General features: G+C 41.3%; 1 protein-coding gene across 1 annotated transcript in view; it reads left to right on the forward strand.

Annotated features, from left to right (window-relative positions):
* The first annotated feature begins 273 nt into the window (after positions 1 to 273).
* LOC134674800 (Fanconi anemia group J protein homolog) overlaps positions 274 to 21,928 on the forward strand; it is a 117,085-nt gene continuing 95,430 nt past the window's right edge. Inside the window, exons 1-2 of the mRNA XM_063532940.1 lie at positions 274 to 869; positions 1,550 to 1,661. Of these exons, the coding sequence (XP_063389010.1) occupies positions 465 to 869; positions 1,550 to 1,661 (517 nt within the window). The 5' untranslated portion in view covers positions 274 to 464. The remainder of the gene's footprint in view (positions 870 to 1,549; positions 1,662 to 21,928) is intronic.

Consider the following 21,928-nt stretch of genomic DNA (forward strand, 5'->3'; position numbering starts at 1 on the left):
CATGTTATTTTTCTTGCAGGTTTTTAAAAATGGGAAACCAAAAATAAAATCAAGTGGATGTCTTGAAGTAAAGAATCGTCAATCGTCAATAAAGAAGTGTAACTTTGTTGTAAATATTTTACTCATATTTAAACAATAAAAAAAATTACAAATATTTGTTTACATTTTTTTCATTTCAAAAACACTATGCAAATACGAAACGCATCACCGTTTATTTTGACATTTACGCTCGAGCTGTCAGTGTCAAAGTCAAACTCGTACTTTCGTGTTTATCTGCCGATTGTTTTTGTGATAAAACTACATTAAAACTACACAATTAAAAGGGGTTAAAACTAAATGTATCAATTTTTATGTTCTATGGCAATATTCTTGTGATACCAAAACGCTCTACCTTTACAACAAGTGTGTTATTAGCCGGTTTTTGTGCCCTGTAGTGTAGTTTTGCCTACAAATTTTGCCGCGAAATGTCTTCCCCGGTTGAGATATCCGATGATGACGATAGTTTTGAAGCCCCAGTACCCTCTAAGAGGATAACAAGGTCAGCTGCTGCGAGTAACAAGAGGAACAAGCCAGTCGTTGATGAAGTATCAAGTGACGTCGATTCAGATAAAACAATAGATTACAGTGACACAAACTTGACCTCAGACGATGATTCAGAGCTTCCGGAGGTTACATTAACTTCTAAAAAGAACGCTGTGATCAAAAATCTTTTCCCTAAAAGTGCTAAATCAGGAATGGCCTCAGGATCAAGCGCTAATATGCCAGTGTATTTCAAACCCAAAGTACCAGGGTTTGAGAAGATGATTGGTGGTGTCACTGTTAATTTACCGGTGGAGCCTTATGGCTGTCAAATAGCGCTGATGTTCAAGGTAAATATTTGTAAATATACTTTTTTAAATATTCGCTAGAAAAATGTGTAAGGTGAATATGGGTATATTTACTACCCGGTAGAGTCTGTAACAGTCGCGGATTTGCAGTCTTTGCCGCCCTAGGCCCCAGGCCCTATAGCCGCCCCTTTCGCAGCACCCTTCATATTAACTACATTTTAAGCTATTTCTTGTTATCATCAGGGAATTTTATATCACAATTTGCTGCCCCTAATTTTTTGCCACCCTAGGCCCGGGCCTACTGGGCCTTAGGGCAAAAATATATGAGGCCCAATACATTCCATGACTCTTCTCTTTCCTCACAGACTCTAAATGTGTGAATGGGCCCAAAAGTAAAGGCCAGTGACACTGACGTGATGGCTGTCAATGCCACTATACAAGCGAGACAGCAATATAATCATGCATGTGCCATAGAGATAGGAACAGGCAGGTCAATGTACGAAATTATTTACATTCAGTGTTCTGAGAAAACATAAAAACTTAAATGCGCGTTTTCCCTGAGGTAAGAGCTAGCTAGATCGATTTATCGCCCCTGAATACTCCCATATAGCAAATTTCATCGAAATCAGGTCCTGGAAATATATATATACAGTCATATAAATAAGAATTACTATTTTAAAGGTATTAGATTTATGAATATATGTTGTGTCAATCTTGTGTAGGTGATAACGGCAATCAACAAAGGACAAAACTGCTTGTTGGAGAGCCCCACGGGCTCCGGGAAGACTCTGGCCCTGCTCTGTGCCGCCTTAGCCTGGCAGCAGCATATGAGAAGTAAGTGCATTCTATTATATACACTTTTTTTTATATAGCCTTTTTTATTTCCACAAATTTACATTTTTCATTTCAAATTATTTAAATATTTTTTTTTTAATTTTTTGTGGTCCCTGTTTGGGTAAAGGCCTCCTCCAAGCTTTGCCATGTTGCTCTGTCTGTATCCATCCAGTCCCTTCCCGCTGCCTCCACAATGTCATCAGCCCATCTTTTTCGTGGTTTTCCTGCCTTTCTCTTTCCCATTATATACCTATACAATTATCAATGCATTTATTTGATTTTATTTTTTAAGAAGTACCAACAGCTACAAAAACATTATGCAGATTTAGCTAACAATTCTTAATAGGGCTGTTCCTCGCCCAACGGATCGGCACAGCCATCCAAAGGGGGGAATGCAGCCAGCCTTATGGGAACCCTTCCACAGGCCTTATCCCGGCATTTTGCTACGGCTCATGGGAGCCTGGAGTCCATTTGACAACTAATCCCAAGAATTGACGTAGGCACTAGTTTTTACGGAAGCGACTGCCATCTGACCTTCAACCCAGAAAGAGGAAACTAAGCCTTATTGGGATTAGCTCGGTTTCCTCACGATGTTTTGTTTTCCTTCACTGAAAAACTACTGTTAAATATCAATTGATATTTCTTACATAAGTTCCGAAAAACTCATTGGTCGAGCTGGGATTTGAACCCAGGATTGAAAGTCGCACGCTCTTACCGCTAGGCCACCAGCGCTTCTAACTGAACCAGGCGTGGCTCACTCCGCGATTTCGTCGCCTTGCTACAGGTAGCTAAAAGTTCACGTTCGACCCCAATTTTAGGGAATGCCATATGCCGCGCGTGGCGCTGTCGCCACCTAGCGGCCATATCTGTGCTGATCGTAACAGACGCGTTTTGTTAGAGAGTGAGTGTGTACCTAGTAGTCCTAGTACTATTATTTATTCTGTGACTAAACGCACAACCGATGCATCTTATCCCGAACTGGTCACGCGAACGGTGACGTAATATATCGAGTTAGCGAACTTCGCTGCGAATTTTACCGCTCAAGTGCACAAAGTTTTGGTGTAAAGACATTTTGGCCGCGGGACGGGAACGGGAATATAGTCGTATGTGAGAAATTGCACAATCATCATCATTATCATAGAGCCTAGCCAAGATGAGAAACGCTAAGGCACTGGTCCCACCGCGAGCTAGTAAGCTATGAGCTATCGGCTATAAACACGAACAAAAGATAAACACTCCCGTGTAAATAAAAGAGACACGGCGATATTTATAGCTCACCGCTGGGCGAGTAACTATAAATATCGCCGTGTCCCTTTTATTTACACGGGAGTGCTTATCTTTTGTTCGTATTTATAGCCGATAGCTCATAGCTTACTAGCTCGCGGTGGGACCAGTGCCTAAAATGTATCGAGGACAGACGGTGCGACGGTACAGTCAAGGAATTTAAATTCCGACCCATTTCGTACTTTGTCACAGTGACAACCGTATGAGGTCTCTAGCGGCTTTCATATTGATTGTCACTGTGACAAAGTACGAAATGGGTCAGAATTTAAATTCCTTGACTGTACATGTTTAAGTTTTTATTGTTTTCTATCAGCGATTGTCGGGGCATCAGAACAGTTCTGTAGGTACCAATGAATTTTTCGGAACTTACATACGAAATATCATTCGATATTTACCAGTTGCTTTTCGGTGAAGGAAAACATCGTGAAGAAACCGGACTAATCCCAACAAGGCCTATAGTTTCTCCTCTGGGTTGGAAGGTCAGACGGCAATCGCTTTCGTAAAATCTACAGCCTACGCTGCCTACGCCAGTTCTTGGGATTGGTTGTCAAGGAGACCCCAGGCTCCTACGAGCCGTGGCAAAAGCCGGGATAGCGCGAGGAAGATGATATGTAGTTTTTGTTAATTGATACGGTTTAAAACATGGTTAAATGTCACTAAACTGGAATCTCTTCATTGCGAAATTCGCATTAAATAATACAACCCCTAAATTGCAGTTACAGTGTTATGCACACAAACATTGCATGCGGCAAATATATTCAGTATCGGCGAAGCGCAATTTTCGTGTTAGGCCGTTGGCGATGGTCGCGCGACAGCCTCTATGATTTATGGTATTGTGCCGGTGTACCGAAACGTTCGGTCCTGGCACGAAAACACTTGTCTTTGGACTAAAAAGACACATTTTATACAAACAAATGTGTAAATATAAATTTTGGTTAATTGCCTTCGTAAAGAGGTAAATTTGAAAACCTGTGAAGGGCTGATCAACCATTAAAGTACTACTTCATAATCATAATCATAATAGCCTTTATTGCCAAAAACTAAAACGGTATTATATATATAAACAAGTTAACTTATAAACTAGCATATTTGATTGTCCGCATTAGTGGTTGGCGTGTCTTGTGACACATAGGCCTCTCCCACCCAGCAAATATTAAAATAACAGAAGATTTTCCTAAAGAAGTTCTCGAAGAAAGGAAAGCTCTCATACCAAAACTCATAGAGGCAAGAGAATCAGGGAAGTACGCCATAATAAAATATAACAATCTCATTGTAAAGGAAAACAACCATACAAAGCAAGATAAAAGGAAAAGAGTTCCTTCTTCCCCCCCTAGTACACCTCCAAACAGCTTTGGCCCAGCCGAACCTCAAGAACGAATCAAGCAGCCAGCTAAACAATCAAAAACTACCCCTTTTGACGCTATGGCAAACAGAAAGCTCCCACGAGAAGAAGCGCAGCCACAAAACCTGTAAAGACACACATCGGAAACCGGAAGACACAACACACAAAGGAAAAATTATTAACCAGACAAAGAAAATCCACAATAAACCCCCAATCCGGCTGGTCCCCGTGGGGGTTAGGACCAATCCCTTCCAGCTCCTATAAGAGATAGCTCCAACACTGAAACAATAAGAAATAGCTCCAACACTGAAACATTAAAAAATAAAAAAAAATAAAAAAAATGAAACAAATAGAACTGAAAAGCAGAAGAATTAAGAACAAAAACAAAAGTAGAAGACGCTAATAGAAAGGAATGGAAACAGCTGGGAAAGTACTACTTACACTATTTAAAATTAAAAAAAAAACAATCGCTGGTTCGACAAATGTGTACATGTTTATGTAATTAATACCTAACATAAGATAATCATCATTCTCTTGCCCTTGTCCCATTCACTTGGGGTCGGCGCAGCATGTCTTTCTCTTCCACACCTCTCTGTCGCCCCTCATTTCATCATTCATTTGCGTTTTTTTTTTCATAATATTTCCTCGGTTTTCCTTTCCTCGTACTTCCCTCCACATTCATTCGTAATACCTATCTCGTCACATGACTTTCATCCCTCCGCATCACATGCCCGTACCACACTAGGCGATTTGCCCTTACTTTTTCTGTTATGGGTGCAACTTTCAGGCTTCCTCTTGTATAGGTACCTACCTAACCTAAGATAAGAGAATAAGAAAAGTTGTTTAGAAAGTTTACCCCAGCTGATAAATGCAAGAAAGGCAAAAAGAGAAAACTTATACACCTAGAACTAACTGCGTGATTCGAACTTTATATAAGATATATCAAATATTACGACTAGACACGATATAGATAAGATATATGTCAGTGTCAAAACTGACGTTTTTGCTTGAAGAAACGTCGCTTTTGACACTGACATTCCATATCGTATCTAGCCGTAATATTTGACGTATTTGTTTGAAGTTCGAACCGGGCAGTTAGTTCTAGGTTTATAAGTTCGAATCCATCCGCTACACCTTCGTTCGTTTGTACCCTAATTAGTTTTACCTTACAATACAATAATGATGTAAAAACAAAACGCCCAGTTAAAACCATTATTATAGTTTTCCACTATCTTAAAATACACGATCACGATTACATTAATGTTGCAACGAACGCTCTATCATCAACAAAAAAAAGCAATTAATCTTTTCACGTTGGCAAATTAGCTTGTTGCTATGTTAAAATATGTATCAATGCATAAACAATGGTGCCATGAAGTAGGATAATTACTTCGCGCCCGCCAAATGGCGCGCTTTTTGCCGCCAAGCCAATGTGGCCATGCCATACTCTGCCGTAGAATAAAAAACCGGGCAAGTGCGAGTCGGACTCGCGCACGAAGGGTTCCGTACCATAAAGCAAAAAATGCAAAAAGAAAACGGTCACCCATCCAAGTACTGACCACGCCCGACGTTGCTTAACTTTGGTCAAAAATCACGTTTGCTGTATGGGAGCCCCACTTCAATCTTTATTTTATTCTGTTTTTAGTATTTGTTGTTATAGCGGCAACAGAAATACATCATCTGTGAAAATTTCAACTGTCTAGCTATCACGGTTCGTGAGATACAGCCTGGTGACAGACAGACGGACAGACGGACGGACGGACGGACGGACAGCGAAGTCTTAGTAATAGGGTCCCGTTTTACCCTTTGGGTACGGAACCCTAAAAACCAGACAAGTGCGAGTCGCCCACCGAGGGTTCCGTAGGTACCTTTTAGTATTTGTTGTTATAGCGGCAATAGAAATACATTATCTGTAAAAAAATTCAACTGCCTAGCTATCACGGTTCATGAAATACAGCCTGGTGACAGACAAACGGACAGACGGACAGTGAAGTCTTAGTAATAGGGTCCCGTCCCGTTATTACCCTTTGAGTACGGAACCCTAAAAAGTAAAAGTAATGGAGTCTGACCAACGATAACGATTATAGAATGGTCGTTTGCGTTTAACATTCCATTCCTTTTGAGCACATAAGGTTTAAAGGTAGCTTACCTAATTAAAATTCAGCATATATCCGGTTACCTTTACCTGCATACATCTGCGAAGAAATTCAAAGGTGTAGGTATGTGAAGTCCCCAATCCGCATTGGGCTAGCGTGGGGACTATAGCCCAAGCCCTCTCGCGCATGAGAGGAGGCCTGTGCTCAGCAGTGGGACGTATATAGGCTGAAATGATGATGATGATATATCCGGTAGTATGTTCGTTTACTAAAACTATTAGCCTTAGGACCTCTGTATAGATACGAAATGCTAACGAAATAATAAAATCTTGTAAGGATTTCATTATACAGCTTTTAAGAAATAGAAGGTAACATGCCTACATTGCCTACCTATATATAATCATAAAGTAAGAAAATAGGATTTTAAAATCCGTTTAAATATTTTATGATGTTAACGATGCCCAAATTCACACAAAATGAATTTTAACCCGCTCTCTCGTATTACGACATGCAACACATTGATAATTTAATAACTAATCAGACAGATTTCAAATTCACTGAAAGTTAGACGAAAAAAACCGGGCAAGTGCGAGTCGGACTCGCGCACGAAGGGTTCCGTACCATAATGAAAAAAAAAACGGAAAAAAATGCAAAAAAAAACGGTCACCCATCCAAGTACTGACCACGCCCGACGTTGCTTAACTTTGGTCAAAAATCACGTTTGTTGTATGGGAGCCCCATTTAAATCTTTATTTTATTCTGTTTTTAGTATTTGTTGTTATAGCGGCAACAGAAATACATCATCTGTGAAAATTTCAACTGTCTAGCTATCACGGTTCGTGAGATACAGCCTGGTGACAGACGGACGGACGGACAGCGAAGTCTTAGTAATAGGGTCCCGTTTTACCCTTTGGGTACGGAACCCTAAAAAGACATCATTATCTCTTCCCCCTGTCAGTTTAAAAACGCCAAAAAAGAAAAGTATACTAATTCGAAATTAAAGTTAGGTGCCTTTTTAAACCCGGTGAGAAACGATGTCCACAAAGCATATGGTTCTGACGGATGACGGCTACAATTTTTACTTCATAACTGAAACATTTAAAAGTTAAAATGGATGTAAGTGTAATTCTGTGTAAAAAGGGGTCTTAGATCAATTGGCGCTTCCGTTGGAAAACTTCGTGTTAGTACTACGTTATTGTTTACAATAGCATAAGCGCCGACTGCTTAAAGATCCCTTTTTTAGACAACGTCACATATTTTCTTTTTAGCCAACTCCATTGGATTTCGGTAACGATAATTTCGTCCAATTTTCTTCGTGTCAACTTGTTTGACAAGTCAATCGTGAACGAATTTTGACGGTTCGTTCCGAAGTTTGGCAAAGTTTGGGCGTTCTGAGGCAACCCATAAAACATTACCTTGACATGAAAATAAGGACAAAACAATACAGTTGGTAATGTAATGGCTAATGGAAACTGCAAAAAGCGATAAAATCTTTGACACTAGTTAAGTATTAACGGGTTGGCTTAAAGTAATGAGAATTTTTGTTTTCGGACATAAAGACAAAAAGACAATGGCCATGGATTTCTGGATGTTATATTGAAGAACTATGCAATATCCAACATTAGAACCAAATTCAAGAATGAAGTAATTGGCCTCCCTTGTGTTAGTTTACGTAACATGCTTCTGACCGTTTGCTTTTCACTTTGGACAAACTACCAAGTACTCTCTGACTGATCGTTTTGTAATTACACGGTAAAATTTATTTTATTCTATAATATTTTTGCCTACTATCGCAATATACATATCAGAGTATATAATATTTTCCAAAATTCTTCGATTGATTTAAGTCTTGGGGATATTCTAGGGTTGGAAACGTTTAGTCGTTTTTCCGCGAGAGCCTAAAACCAGTTAAAAACGTCATTGCATACATTTTACCAAAATATGATACATAAACAATTTTCTCTAAATATCAATCAGTTGCAGATTTCATGAAAATGTTAATCAGTTAGCAATTGTGAATGATGGCATGATATAGATAACAAGCTAATATGCCGAAATAATTAAAATTAACGGCAATAAAACAGTTATGGAATGTAAATAAAACGTTGTCCAAAGCATGACGCAGAGGGTTTGAACACAGTTATGAGAAATCGGATGTGGGAGATGTTATAGTATATATAATGTTTTCTTGTAATTTAAAATATGCTCTTGTTTGTCACTGTAAAATTTCGAAAACCCACAGCTATTGTCTTTTTTTTTATATTTCCGAAAACGAAAATTCTCATTACTTTAAGCCAACCCGTTATCACTTATCAGATGTTAAATTGAATTATGTTGAAGTGAAAACTTCTTTAGCGGCGCTGTGCACTTTTTGTGATGGGGAAAAATGTTAAACTCGCGACAGGTCACGTGACCGTAAGATTCGTAAGACGCAAGACGGACACGTGACCTGCTCGAAAAACTGTTACAATGTCATTGAGTTTTCACTTCTGCCGGCACTCCCGGAGTGCAACTCGTTGTTTTTTTAAATAAATTATCTCACTGGGTTCGAGCGCCAAACTACCTCGGCAGAAATGAGTACCTTTCATCCATATACTACCTTCATCTGTACCTAACTTGGCCAGCGTGTAGCCTGCGTTCATGACCATGAACGCAGGTCCCTTCAGACGCATAGTGCCAGAAACGCAAATTACCTTAAACGCGGATGACCATCAGAATTTCATACGCAAATTGCCTGATACGTAGATGACCTGAATTTTATTAACAAATGGCCAGGATGCTAAAATTACGCAAAGTGCCAGAAATGCAAATTACCTTATACGCGGATGACCAGAATTTCATACGCAAATTGCCTGATACGTAGATGATCTCAATTTTATTACGAAAATGGCCAGGATGTTTCAAATGAATGCACTGTGTTGAATCTTAGCGCCGAGGAACGTTTTTCTAATTTGAATTGTACAACAGTTATATGCACTCAAACAACAAACTCTCTAGAGTTAGACCAAGAAATGTCTGCAACGGTTTTGATAGCACATGCAGCGTAATTTCATAGAAGTTTGACGTTTAAAATAACACTTGCACTGCGGGTGCTATCAAAATAGTTGCAGGCTTGTCTTCGCCTGACTCGATCGGTAGTTAGCTACCGACCGCATTTCCACCACCTACAAAAAATGCCACCCGTGTCCCAAACCTCACATTTTCACGCATTCCCAAAATTACCTCGCCCTGTCATCACTATCGTTCACATAAAAAAGCAATCTTAATCGGGAACGCATCAATTACCCCGACGTCCCAACCCGCACGCGAGACGTGACACATCGCCGCCCCTAGACATGTCTTTGAATTTCCTTTTCCCCCTCGCCTTTTACCCCGTTTTTAGGGAGTTTTCGTTCCGCGTAGATGGCAACCCTTTGCTAAATTGAATTTGAATTCGGAACAGCGCGGAAGACGCGACGCGTTTCTGTTGGTGACAAATGATGGGAAATCGTCATGGGATCATTATCTTTTATCTCTTTTTAACAGTCTTTGTATGATAAGGATCCTGACCGAATTTCAAGTCATATTCTTGAATTTTTCGAGTACGTTATTTTTTTTCTTTAAACAGTACAAACGAGTTTTGACCACCACACACGTATGAAAGGTTAACGCTGCGTCAATTAAACCCCACCACCCCAAAGATTTATGGGCTACCCAAAATTCATAAAAGTGACTGGCCCCTGAGACCCATTGTGAGTCAGATAGATTCACCCACGTACAAGGCGTCCCGCTTCTTATCGGGCCTCTTGCAACCTCTAACGGGTAACACGTCCAGTTTCGTACGAGACTCTACACATTTTGTGCAGCTACTTGATGACGTTACGTTGCAGGAGGATGAGTTGATGGTGAGTTTCGATGTAGCCTCCTTGTTCACGAATGTGCCGGTAATGGAAACGATAGAGATTATAAGACGGATGGCCAGCCGCGGCGGCCCACTTACCGAGTACATGGGATTAATCGAGTTTTGTCTCACTAGTGGATATTTTGTGTGGCGGGGTGAACACTATCTGCAAATAGAAGGGGTGGCAATGGGTTCTCCTATAGCACCAGTGGTGGCCAATATTTTTATGGAGGAGTTTGAGCAGAGAGCTTTGGAGAGCTGCCCGCATAAACCCAGACTGTGGTGGCGATATGTGGACGACGTGTTTGCTGTTGTATCACACAACGATCTGGACCCGTTACTCGTCCACCTGAACGAGCGGCATGCCAAGATTAAGTTCACCATTGAGAAGGAGTGCAATGGGGCACTCCCTTTTCTGGATGTCTTGGTGCAGCGGGACGAGCATGGCCGGTTGACTCATAAAGTGTATCGTAAGTCTACACACACTGATCGGTACCTGCAAGCTGACTCACACCATCACCCCGCACACTTGTCTTCCGTTCCACGCGCGCTCATCAATAGGGCTTTACGGCTCTGTGACCCGCAGTACGTGCAAGGTGAGCTGCAGCATGTAAGGCAAGTATTAGAAAGGAATGGGTACAATTGGAGACAGAGTCAGCGAGCGGCAAGTATGGGTACATCACGGCGAGCACAAACGGTCGACAGAGCACCTGTCTTCTTGCCTTTCATTAAGGGAGTAACGGATAGAATTGGACGCCTATTACGCCGGAGGTTTAGCATTAGGACAATCTTCCGTCCCCATACCAAGGTCAGACAGATGCTGCGCTCTCCAAAGGACAAGGACCCGCTGGGGAACCCGGGGGTATACGAGATACCTTGTGACTGTGGTAGGGCGTACGTGGGTGAGACTGGAAGGAATGTCTCCACGAGGTTGTCGGAACACATACGCAGCGTAAAGAACATGGATACCAGGAATTCAGCGGTGGCAGAGCACGCGTACGATACAGGCGCGTCCCATTTCATTCGATTCGATAGAGCGAGATTACTAGTACGGGAGAAATGTTTTGTGCCGCGTAAGATTCGCGAGGCGATTGAAATTGGACGCCGACCTAATTTCAATCGAGACGGAGGCTGGATGTTGCCACCTGCATGGAAGCCTATAATTCCTGGTATTAGGCGGGATGTGCGTTGTGACGATCGCGTGGACATAGTGAGTGCAGTGTGCTTGATGCCAGTCGATGCAGCCGCCCTACCAGACCTTGACCTGACAACTCCGGCTGCGGAGTGCACCGCGCCCCCCGCCCCCGCTCTGTCAGCGCGCGCGCAACGAGCGACGAGGCGAGCGGCGCGATCAGTGCACGAGTTGCAGCCGCCGCGAGCACTCGAGCCTGAGGAAGGACCCCCGACGGGCCCGAAACATGTCGCCAATAGCGACTAAAAATTCAAGTGAGTGAAACCGTTGTCGTATAAACAATTTAAAATATGTCTCACGAAAGTTTAATATCGATTAAGTAAATTTGTCCTAATTTAAATGAAATTGGGTAAACGTGTAGTTGAGGGCAGTAAATTATAGTCATTAAATTATGAGCAGGCTTTATCAAGAGGTTATTAAGAGCGCTCTTACAAGAAAAGTCGAAATAATGCAAAATTGATGATACTAGTCGACGAAATTCAGGACTTTGTGCTCATTATTAGAAACAATGAGTACTTGTTCCAGTAAAAGCGTCTTCTTATCTTTTTAAATATCGTTGTAAATATTAGAAAAAGGACTTATTAAATTAGTAATGAATTTTTTTCTGATGGTCGTTTCCGAAAAACCGCGTGAAGCACTGAACGGCAAGCTCTTATTTGGAAATGTTGAGAAGTTTACTCTGCTAAACCTGGCTATTTTGTATTACTAATACCCTGTACTTTAGGCATATCAAACGATATTTTTCCTACATACCTTTGAGAAAGAGAAAATCAAAGTAAAACGAACTCAATTTTCTCTCCGAAACAAGTGTCAATTTCTACGAAAATCTACTTAATATCGAAGTCATTTTCATACTCAAGCAATCTGCAACGTTTGCTTATACTGTTGGTATACATTAGTGTTTATGAAATTCTACTATAATTTTTTGGCAATTTTTTGAAAACTACTCTATATTACCGATGACGCGCGCTCGCCAGCTCAGTGCCGCGGCAGAGCTTGTACAGGCAGGACGTGTGTCGGTCGGCTCCGCACATTTTCAACGGCGACGACGAGGTTTTTTATCATTGTGTGCGGCGGGCGCCGTGTAAAACGCTATACTGTGTGCGTGTAAACCGCAACGAGAGACTTTGATCCTAGCACTGTTTTTATAGTATTATAATTTATAATACCAGTTTAATAAACTACCGGACAGGATTAAAAATATTTGAAACGACCTGACATTCTATATGTATTTATTTGACTCAAGATAGTACTCAGGGTCTGATGGTGGAGCCGGAAGGTGGTCACCGGTACCAATCAACCATGCAACTAAACCACTTTGTGTTTAGGCTCGTTTTATTCATCTCAACAAGATCTTTGACACAAGATAGTACTCAGGGTCTGATGATGGAGCCGGAAGGTGGTCACCGGTACCAATCAACCATGCAAATAAACCACTTCGTGTTTGGGCACGTTTGATTTGGCTCAACAAGATCTTTGACTTAAGATAGTACTCAGGGTCTGATGATGGAGCCGGAAGGTGGTCACCAGTACCAGTCAACCATGCAACTAAACCACTTCGTGCTTGGGCTCGTTTGATTCGTCTCAACAAGATCTTTGACACAAGATAGTACTCAGGGTCTGATGATGGAGCCGGAAGGTGGTCACCGGTACTAATCAACCATGCAACTAAACCATTTCGTGTTTGGGCTCGTTTGATTCGTCTCAACAAGATCTTTGACACAAGATAGTACTCAGGGTCTGATGATTGAGCTGGAAGGTGGTCACCGGTACCAATCAACCATGCAACTAAACCACTTCGTGTTTAGGCTCGTTTTATTCGTCTCAACAAGATCTTTGACACAAGATAGTACTCAGGGTCTGATGATGGAGCCGGAAGGTGGTCACCGGTACCAATCAACCATGCAACTAAACCACTTCGTGTTTAGGCTCGTTTTATTCGTCTTAACAAGATCTTTGACACAAAATAGTACTCAGGGTCTGATGATGGAGCCGAAAGGTGGTCACCGGTACCAATCAACCATGCAACTAAACCACTTCGTGTTTGGGCTCGTTTGATTCGGCTCAACAAGATCTTTGACTTAAGATAGTACTCAGGGTCTGATGATGGAGCCGGAAGGTGGTCACCAGTACCAATCAACCATGCAACTAAACCACTTCGTGTTTAGGCTCGTTTTATTCGTCTCAACAAGATCTTTGACACAAGATAGTACTCAGGGTCTGATGATGGAGCCGGAATGTGGTCACCGGTACTTAGCAACCATGCAACTAAACCATTTCGTGTTTGGGCTCGTTTGATTCATCTCAACAAGATCTTTGACACAAGATAGTACTCAGGGTCTGATGATGGAGCCGGAAGGTGGTCACCGGTACCAATCAACCATGCAACTAAACCACTTCGTGTTTAGGCTCGTTTTATTCGTCTTAACAAGATCTTTGACACAAAATAGTACTCAGGGTCTGATGATGGAGCCGAAAGGTGGTCACCGGTACCAATCAACCATGCAACTAAACCACTTCGTGTTTGGGCTCGTTTGATTCGGCTCAACAAGATCTTTGACTTAAGATAGTACTCAGGGTCTGATGATGGAGCCGGAAGGTGGTCACCAGTACCAATCAACCATGCAACTAAACCACTTCGTGTTTAGGCTCGTTTTATTCGTCTCAACAAGATCTTTGACACAAGATAGTACTCAGGGTCTGATGATGGAGCCGGAATGTGGTCACCGGTACTTAGCAACCATGCAACTAAACCATTTCGTGTTTGGGCTCGTTTGATTCATCTCAACAAGATCTTTGACACAAGATAGTACTCAGGGTCTGATGATGGAGCCGGAATGTGGTCACCGGTACTAATCAACCATGCAACTAAACCATTTCGTGTTTGGGCTCGTTTGATTCGTCTCAACAAGATCTTTGACACAAGATAGTACTCAGGGTCTGATGATGGAGCCGGAAGGTGGTCACCGGTACCAATCTACCATGCAACTAAACCACTTCGTGTTTGGGCTCGTTTGATTCGTCTCAACAAGATCTTTGACACAAGATAGTACTCAGGGTCTGATGATGGAGCCGGAAGGTGGTCACCAGTACCAATCAACCATGCAACTAAACCACTTCGTGTTTAGGCTCGTTTTATTCGTCTCAACAAGATCTTTGACACTGAAGATACACAGGGTCTGATGATGGAGCTGGAAGGTGGCCACGGGTACCAGTCTATCCTGTAACTAAACCACTTCGTGTTTGGGCTCGTTTGATTTCTCTCAACAAGATCTTTGACACAAGACAGTACTCAGGGTCTGATGATGGAGCCGGAAGGTGGTCACCGGTGCCAATCAACCATGCAACTAAACCACTGCGTGTTTAGGCTCTTTATATTCGTCTCAACAAGATCTTTGACACAAGATAGTACTCAGGGTCTGATGATGGAGCCGGAAGGTGGTCACCAGTACCAATCAACCATGCAACTAAACCACTTCGTGTTTAGGCTCGTCTTATTCGTCTCAACAAGATCTTTGACACTGAAGATACATAGGGTCAGGGTCAGATACAAAGAATGTCACTAAAATGTCCCAAAACAGGACACCTTTCAATATTGCAGTTGAAAAAATGTTTAGAAACCTCTGTTTACCTCAGATATCGATTTTAAACGCAATCGGGTAATTTCTAGAAATGTCCCAAAAAAGGACATCTCTCAATATTTCCCTCGGAATCAAGTTTCGAAACCTTTGAGCACCTCAGATATCGATTTTGAACGCTATCGGTTAATTTCAAGGAAAGTCCCGAAAATGTTCCAAAAAGGACATCCTTCATATAGCCATCGGAAACATGTTTCGGAACCTTTGGTAAACTCAGACACCGCTTTTGAACGCATTTGGTCAGTTTCACAAAAATGGCCTAAATAAAAAGGACATTAGGTAGGTACATACAAAGTAATCGTCAATCCGAATTGACGATTGAGGATTGACCGATCAATTCGAATTAACGATTAGTAATCGTCAATCTTCAATCAGTAGATTTAGAATTAGTTTCGTCAATCGTCAATTCGAATTGATCGGTCAATTCTCAATCGTCAATTCGAATTGATTTTTTGCCAACACTGCTATCATGTAACTGAACCACTTCATGTTTGGGCTCGTTTGATTCCTCTCAACAAGACCTTGGACACAAGTTAGTACTCAGGGTCTGATGATGGAGCTGGACTGTGGCCACGGGTACCAGTCTACCATGTAACTGAACCACTTCGTGTTTGGGCTCGTTTGATTCGTCGCAACAAGATCTTTGACATAAGATACTACTCAGGGTCTGATGATGGAGCTCGAAGGTCGCGACGGGTACCAGTCTATCACATAACTGAACCACTTCTTGTTTTGGCTTCGTGTTTGGTTTATCACCTAGTGTCAAAGATCTTGTTGAGACGAATCAAACGAGCCTAAACACGAAGTGGTTTAGTTGCATGGTTGATTGGTACCGGTGACCACCTTCCAGCTCCATCATCAGACTCTGAGTATCACCTAGTGTCAAAGATCTTGTTGAGACTAATCAAACGAGCCTAAACATGAAGTGGTTTAGTTGCATGGTTGATTGGTACCGGTGACCACCTTCCGGCTCCTTCATCAGACTCTGAGTATCACCTAGTGTCAAAGATCTTGTTGAGACTAGTCAAACGAGCCTAAACATGAAGTGGTTTAGTTGCATGGTTGATTGGTACCGGTAACCAACTTCCAGCTCCATCATCAGACTCTGAGTATCACCTATATAGTGTCAAAGATCTTGTTGAGATGAATAAAACGAGCCTAAACACGATGTGGTTTAGTTGTATGGTTGATTGGTAATGGTGACCACCTTCCAGCTCCATCATCAGACCCTGAGTACTGTCTTGTGTCAAAGATCTTGTTGAGACGAATCAAACGAGCCCAAACACGAAGTGGTTTAGTTACATGATAGACTGGTACCCGTGGCCACCTTCCAGCTCCATCATCAGACCCTGTGTATCTTCAGTTTCTTGTAAATAAGCGAGTACCTATAATTTCTTTCGAGTAATATACGTTCATAAGTACGAGTATGGGGCTATTCATAAATTACGTCGTTTCAAATGGGAGGAGGGGGGGAGGGGGTCTGGACATCGGATGATGGTAGCATGACGTAGGAGGAAACAGAGTCATCCGAAGCATGATTTTTGGATGATTTGAGGGATGGGGGGGGGTCAAAAATAGATGACGTAATTTATGAACAGCCCCTATGTACATTTGCACTGCATTTAGTATTTTCGTACTTACCAAATAACAGTTTTAGGACTTAATAAGTTAAGTACAGTTAGTGTTGTTATGGTTGATTTCAATATGCTTCGCGAAGGATCAAGAATGTTTAATCCATCATGGTAGTGCGAGTGTGGTAGAAGGGATCGGAATACTGAGCTCGCACGGCCTGCCGCAGCGCGTAAAATACCTAAACTCGCTCAACCCCGAAATGTAATAGCACTCTTAAACTAGAAGAGCTTAAAATGCTAAAAAGCTATTTGTGAGGGGTCATGCATTTCTGGTCATCTTTTTTGTAAGAAAGTATGGTCGAGTTTGGTATCAAATTAAAGCGCTCGGCTTGCACTTTTATAATATCGTCTTTAAATTTACCATTTTGAAATAATTAGCAAGATAAAAATAAACATAGTATAAGTATTTGACATTTGGCAAGAAACTATGGAAGGTAGAGGTTCTACACTCCATAGGTACAAGAAACATTACGGCTTACCACAGATACAGTTTATTTTAATCTCTATGGTGAATCAGTTAAAGGCTCCACAGAGCTTACAATTATAGTTTGTCAAAGGACTGTCTCGTTCCAAACATAGACAGAGAGAATCATACTATCTTTGTCTTACACCAGTACTAGCACCCGAAAGAAAAGGACGAGTATAGTTTTTTGTTCTTATTTACTGACAAATTTGATTTGACAACTATATTCGCACACGTTTTCAATCCATTGTCGACTTTAGCCTCGCCACAAGGCCACAGACGTTCGGAATGGGGTTGGCAACTGTCAAAGGTTTGCATAGATGGCGCCATCATAGCTTGCCCCTTTGTCTATGAGATTTGGCTTAAATGACTGGCATCCAGAACATAAATATTCATTACAAACAAAAAATTGACACAATTCTAGGGATTGACAGGGCAAGCTATGCTGGCGCCATCTTCAAAATACTTCGACCGGCCAACCCCATTTTCTGAACGGAATGACATTTGTAGAGCGACGTCCCGTTCCTACCTGTCATTCCGTACGAAAACTGAATGAAAATTCCGAACGTCTGCGGCCAAGGTAAGTGTGCAACAAAATATAGATGAAGATGGCGGCCATGCACTATGTCGTCTATGTCATAAAATCGTCATGGATGTCGTTTTTTAGGTTTTGGGGGGCGCAGATTTCTATGATGATGATTATTTTGAAATCCAACATGGCGGCCATGCACTATCTCATAAAAGTCGTCATGGATGTCGTTTTATAGGTTTTAGGGGGCCCTGATTTCGAAAATGATGACCATTTTGGAATCCAAAATGGCGGCCATGCACTATGTCATAAAAGTCGTCATGGGTGTCGTCTTATAGGTTTTAGGGGGGCACAGATTTCGAAAATGATGACCATTTCGGATTCCAAAATGGCGGCCATGCACTATGTTATAAAAGTCGTCATATATGTCGTTTTATAGGTTTTAGGGGGGCACAGATTTCGAAAATGATGACCATTTTGGAATCCAACATGGCGGCCATGCACTATGTCATAAAAGTCGTCATGGATGTCGTTTTATAGGTTTTAGGGGGCCCCGATTTCGAAAATGATGACCTTTTTCAATTCCAAAATGGCGGCCACACTATGTCATAAAAATCGTCATGGATGTCGTTTTATAGGTTTTGAAGGGCGCAGATTTCGAAAATGATGACCATTTTAGATTGCAAAATGGCGGCCATGCACTATATCATAAAAGTCGTCATGGGTGTCGTTTTATAGGTTTTGGGGGGCGCGGATTTCGATAATGATGACCATTTTTGATTCCAAGATGGCGGTCATGCACTATGTCATAAAAGTCGTCATGGATGTCGTTTTATAGGTTTTGGGGGGCGCAGATTTCGATAATGATGACCATTTTGAATTCTAAAATGGCGGCCATGCACTATGTCATAAAAATCGTCATGGATGTCGTTTTATAGGTTTTAGGGGGCCCCGATTTCGAAAATGATGACCTTTTTGAATTCCAAAATGGCGGCCATGCACTATGTCATAAAAGTCGTCATGGATGTCGTTTTATAGGTTTTGGAGGGCGCAGATTTCGAAAATGATGACCATTTTAGATTGCAAAATGGCGGCCATGCACTATGTCATAAAAGTCGTCATGGGTGTCGTTTTATAGGTTTTAGGGTGCACAGATTTCGATAATAATGACCATTTTGGATTCCAAAATGGCGGCCATGCACTATGTTATAAAAGTCGTCATATATGTCGTTTTATAGGTTTTAGGGGGCGCAGATTTCGAAAATGATGACCATTTTGGAATCCAACATGGCGGCCATGCACTATGTCACAAAAGTCTTCATGGATGTCGTTTTATAGATTTTGGAGGGCGCAGATTTCGAAAATGATGACCTTTTTGAATTCCAAAATGGCGGCCATGCACTATGTCATAAAAGTCGTCATGGATGTCGTTTTATAGGTTTTGGAGGGCGCAGATTTCGAAAATGATGACCATTTTAGATTGCAAAATGGTGGCCATGCGTTCGGAATGGGGTTGGCAACTGTCAAAGGTTTGCATAGATGGCGCCATCATAGCTTGCCTCTTTGTCTATGAGATTTGGCTTAAATGACTGGCATCCAGGACATAAATATTCATTACAAACAAAAAATTGACACAATTCTAGGGATTGACAGGGCAAGCTATGCTGGCGCCATCTTCAAAATACTTCGACCGGCCAACCCCATTTTCCGAACGGAATGACATTTGTAGAGCGACGTCCCGTTCCTACCTGTCATTCCGTACGAAAACTGAATGAAAATTCCGAATGTCTGCGGCCAAGGTAAGTGTGCAACAAAATATAGATGAAGATGGCGGCCATGCACTATGTCGTCTATGTCATAAAAGTCATCATGGGTGTCGTTTTATAGGTTTTAGGGGGCGCAGATTTCGAAAATGATGACTATTTTGGAATCCAAGATGGCGGCCATGCACTATGTCATAAAAGTCATCATGGATGTCACTTTTTAGGTTTTAGTGGGCCCTGATTTCGAAAATGATGATCATTTTGGAATCCAAAATGACGGCCATGCAGTATGTCATAAAAGTCGTCATGGATGTCGTTTTACTGGTCATGATCATCATTTTCGAAATCTACACACCTGTTTCAAATAAGGTATAGGTAGATGCATCCTAGTAAGTCAACAACATCTATATCTACTATCGAATTGTACTTTTGATAGTAGTACGAAATGTAATCTGAAAGGAGTAATATATTCCTGTAATGAGGAATCTACATTGATTCCAATTACTAGTAATTGTAGAATTCGAAAGTTGATTCCTGATTCCTCAAATGGAATTGTACTTAGTAATTCGGTATTGTTAGATTACAAAGTAATCTGGGAATCAGTAATCAGATTACAAAGTAATTTCCAGTAATCGTGGAATCAGGAATCAATTACGAAATGCCCATCTCGGACTAAGTAGCACTGCATTCAATTGATCTTTTTGGCGAACCGCGAGTTCACAGTTCGGGGCGAACTACTAGTTATGCTCATTTGCTCAGTTTTGCGAGAAAATGCATATACTTGGTCAAAAGTATTTTGGCACCTCAGTGTTGCCAATTCCTATTTTTTAAAGTTTTTTTTTGTATTTAGTCTGCCGATTTTTGTGGGAGAGGGGCACATCAAATGTATGACTATTTGTACATGATTTGTACGTAACGTACAAATAGCCATGTCAGATAAACGTTAGTCCATTGAAAATTTTGCACAACTGAGCAAGGTTTTCGGCAGAGGGGTAAGCTTTTAAAGGCGACTCCGGTTTATTAAATGCTCTAAGGTAGGTAAGTAACACAACGCGTGTCTCATAGAGGAACCTTAAGGGTAACCACAAGCTTTTAATTAAATTAGCACAAGTCTCAGCGGTCCTGGTGACATCGAGATGTCCTTTAAACCCAGCACCGCCCGGCACCGCCCGCGACGCGTTAATTCCCACTCTTTAACTTACCAAAACTCTTATATCAGCCAATCTAATCAATCGAAACTGAACCTTGCTGTACTGTAAATACAGTCTAATTTAAAATCGAATGCTGCAGCTTGATGCGAATTTAAAGATGCAAATTTGATTACAGAGTCGAAGTAGCGTTAATTTCAAGGGTTTCTACGTAATTTTCGCAAGCGTGTAACTGTGCAAACACCCCGTTCGAAAATGAATCTTGATACGTTATAATTAAGGATGAAATTTAATTGATCTGACAAGGTTTGATAGGAGATGTATGTTGCGTTAAGTTGCCGCATCGTAAACGTTATTTACGGTCGCGGGCGATTATTGCCGCTCTTCGAGGCATTTGCATACAAATTTATACACGAGCGACGGTTGCTTCCGATATTCAAAGAGATGAGGGTGCCACAATGTAGTGAGGTGAGGTGCCTGTGAGGTTCGGTATTATAAGAGAGACGCACACGGCGGCATCACAATGTCTTTTATTGATGAAGCGAATCCGTTTCCAATTTGAAATACATACGTGTGTTCTTCTGTTCAGGACGAATTTCTCGAACAGATTCTCGTGAAATTTTGCGCGTAAGTGCTCAAATTACATGGATTCTTTTTTAATTTAGTTTTGAGTTTTTCAAAATGGGGCTTTTCGGGATGTACAACCATGAAAAAATTTAAAAAAACACGTCAAAACATTCTCCTTTAGCTTTGATAGTTTAACACAACTAAAGTTTGTTACTATTAGGTATCAACAAAATGTCATAGTAAAAATATTTGTCTAATTTTGACCGGGTGGCCCACGAACGTAGGTTTGGACTTGGACCATCCTGTATAAATTAGATTATTGCTATGGGTTTATTAAAATACTTAAATTCAAAAAAAATTGAAACCCCCAACGCAATGAAACGGGTGAACCGATTTTAATTAAAATATCTAAGAACCAGCGCTAAAAAAAAACTGCTTTTTAAATTTATAAAAAACGCTTCCAAAACGGTTTACCCGTTTAAAAGCTACGGTGTCACAGACAGACACACATATAACACCCCTCTTCTTGCGTCGTAAAAAAGACTAATGAAATGAGAGGCAGCAGTGGGTATTTGGGGACCAGACAACATTTGAGGAGTGTATTTTCAAAACGGCTTATATCTCCATGAAAACTATACAAAAATAAGCCCTTTTGGAAAGACACGACTCATTTGGAACGCCTGTTTCCTGTCGAAAGCGCGTTGTTATTCAATAGCGCAATGTTAAACCGCGGC

Source organism: Cydia fagiglandana, chromosome 20, assembly GCF_963556715.1.
Source record: "Cydia fagiglandana chromosome 20, ilCydFagi1.1, whole genome shotgun sequence".
In the NCBI taxonomy this organism is placed as follows: domain Eukaryota; kingdom Metazoa; phylum Arthropoda; class Insecta; order Lepidoptera; family Tortricidae; genus Cydia; species Cydia fagiglandana.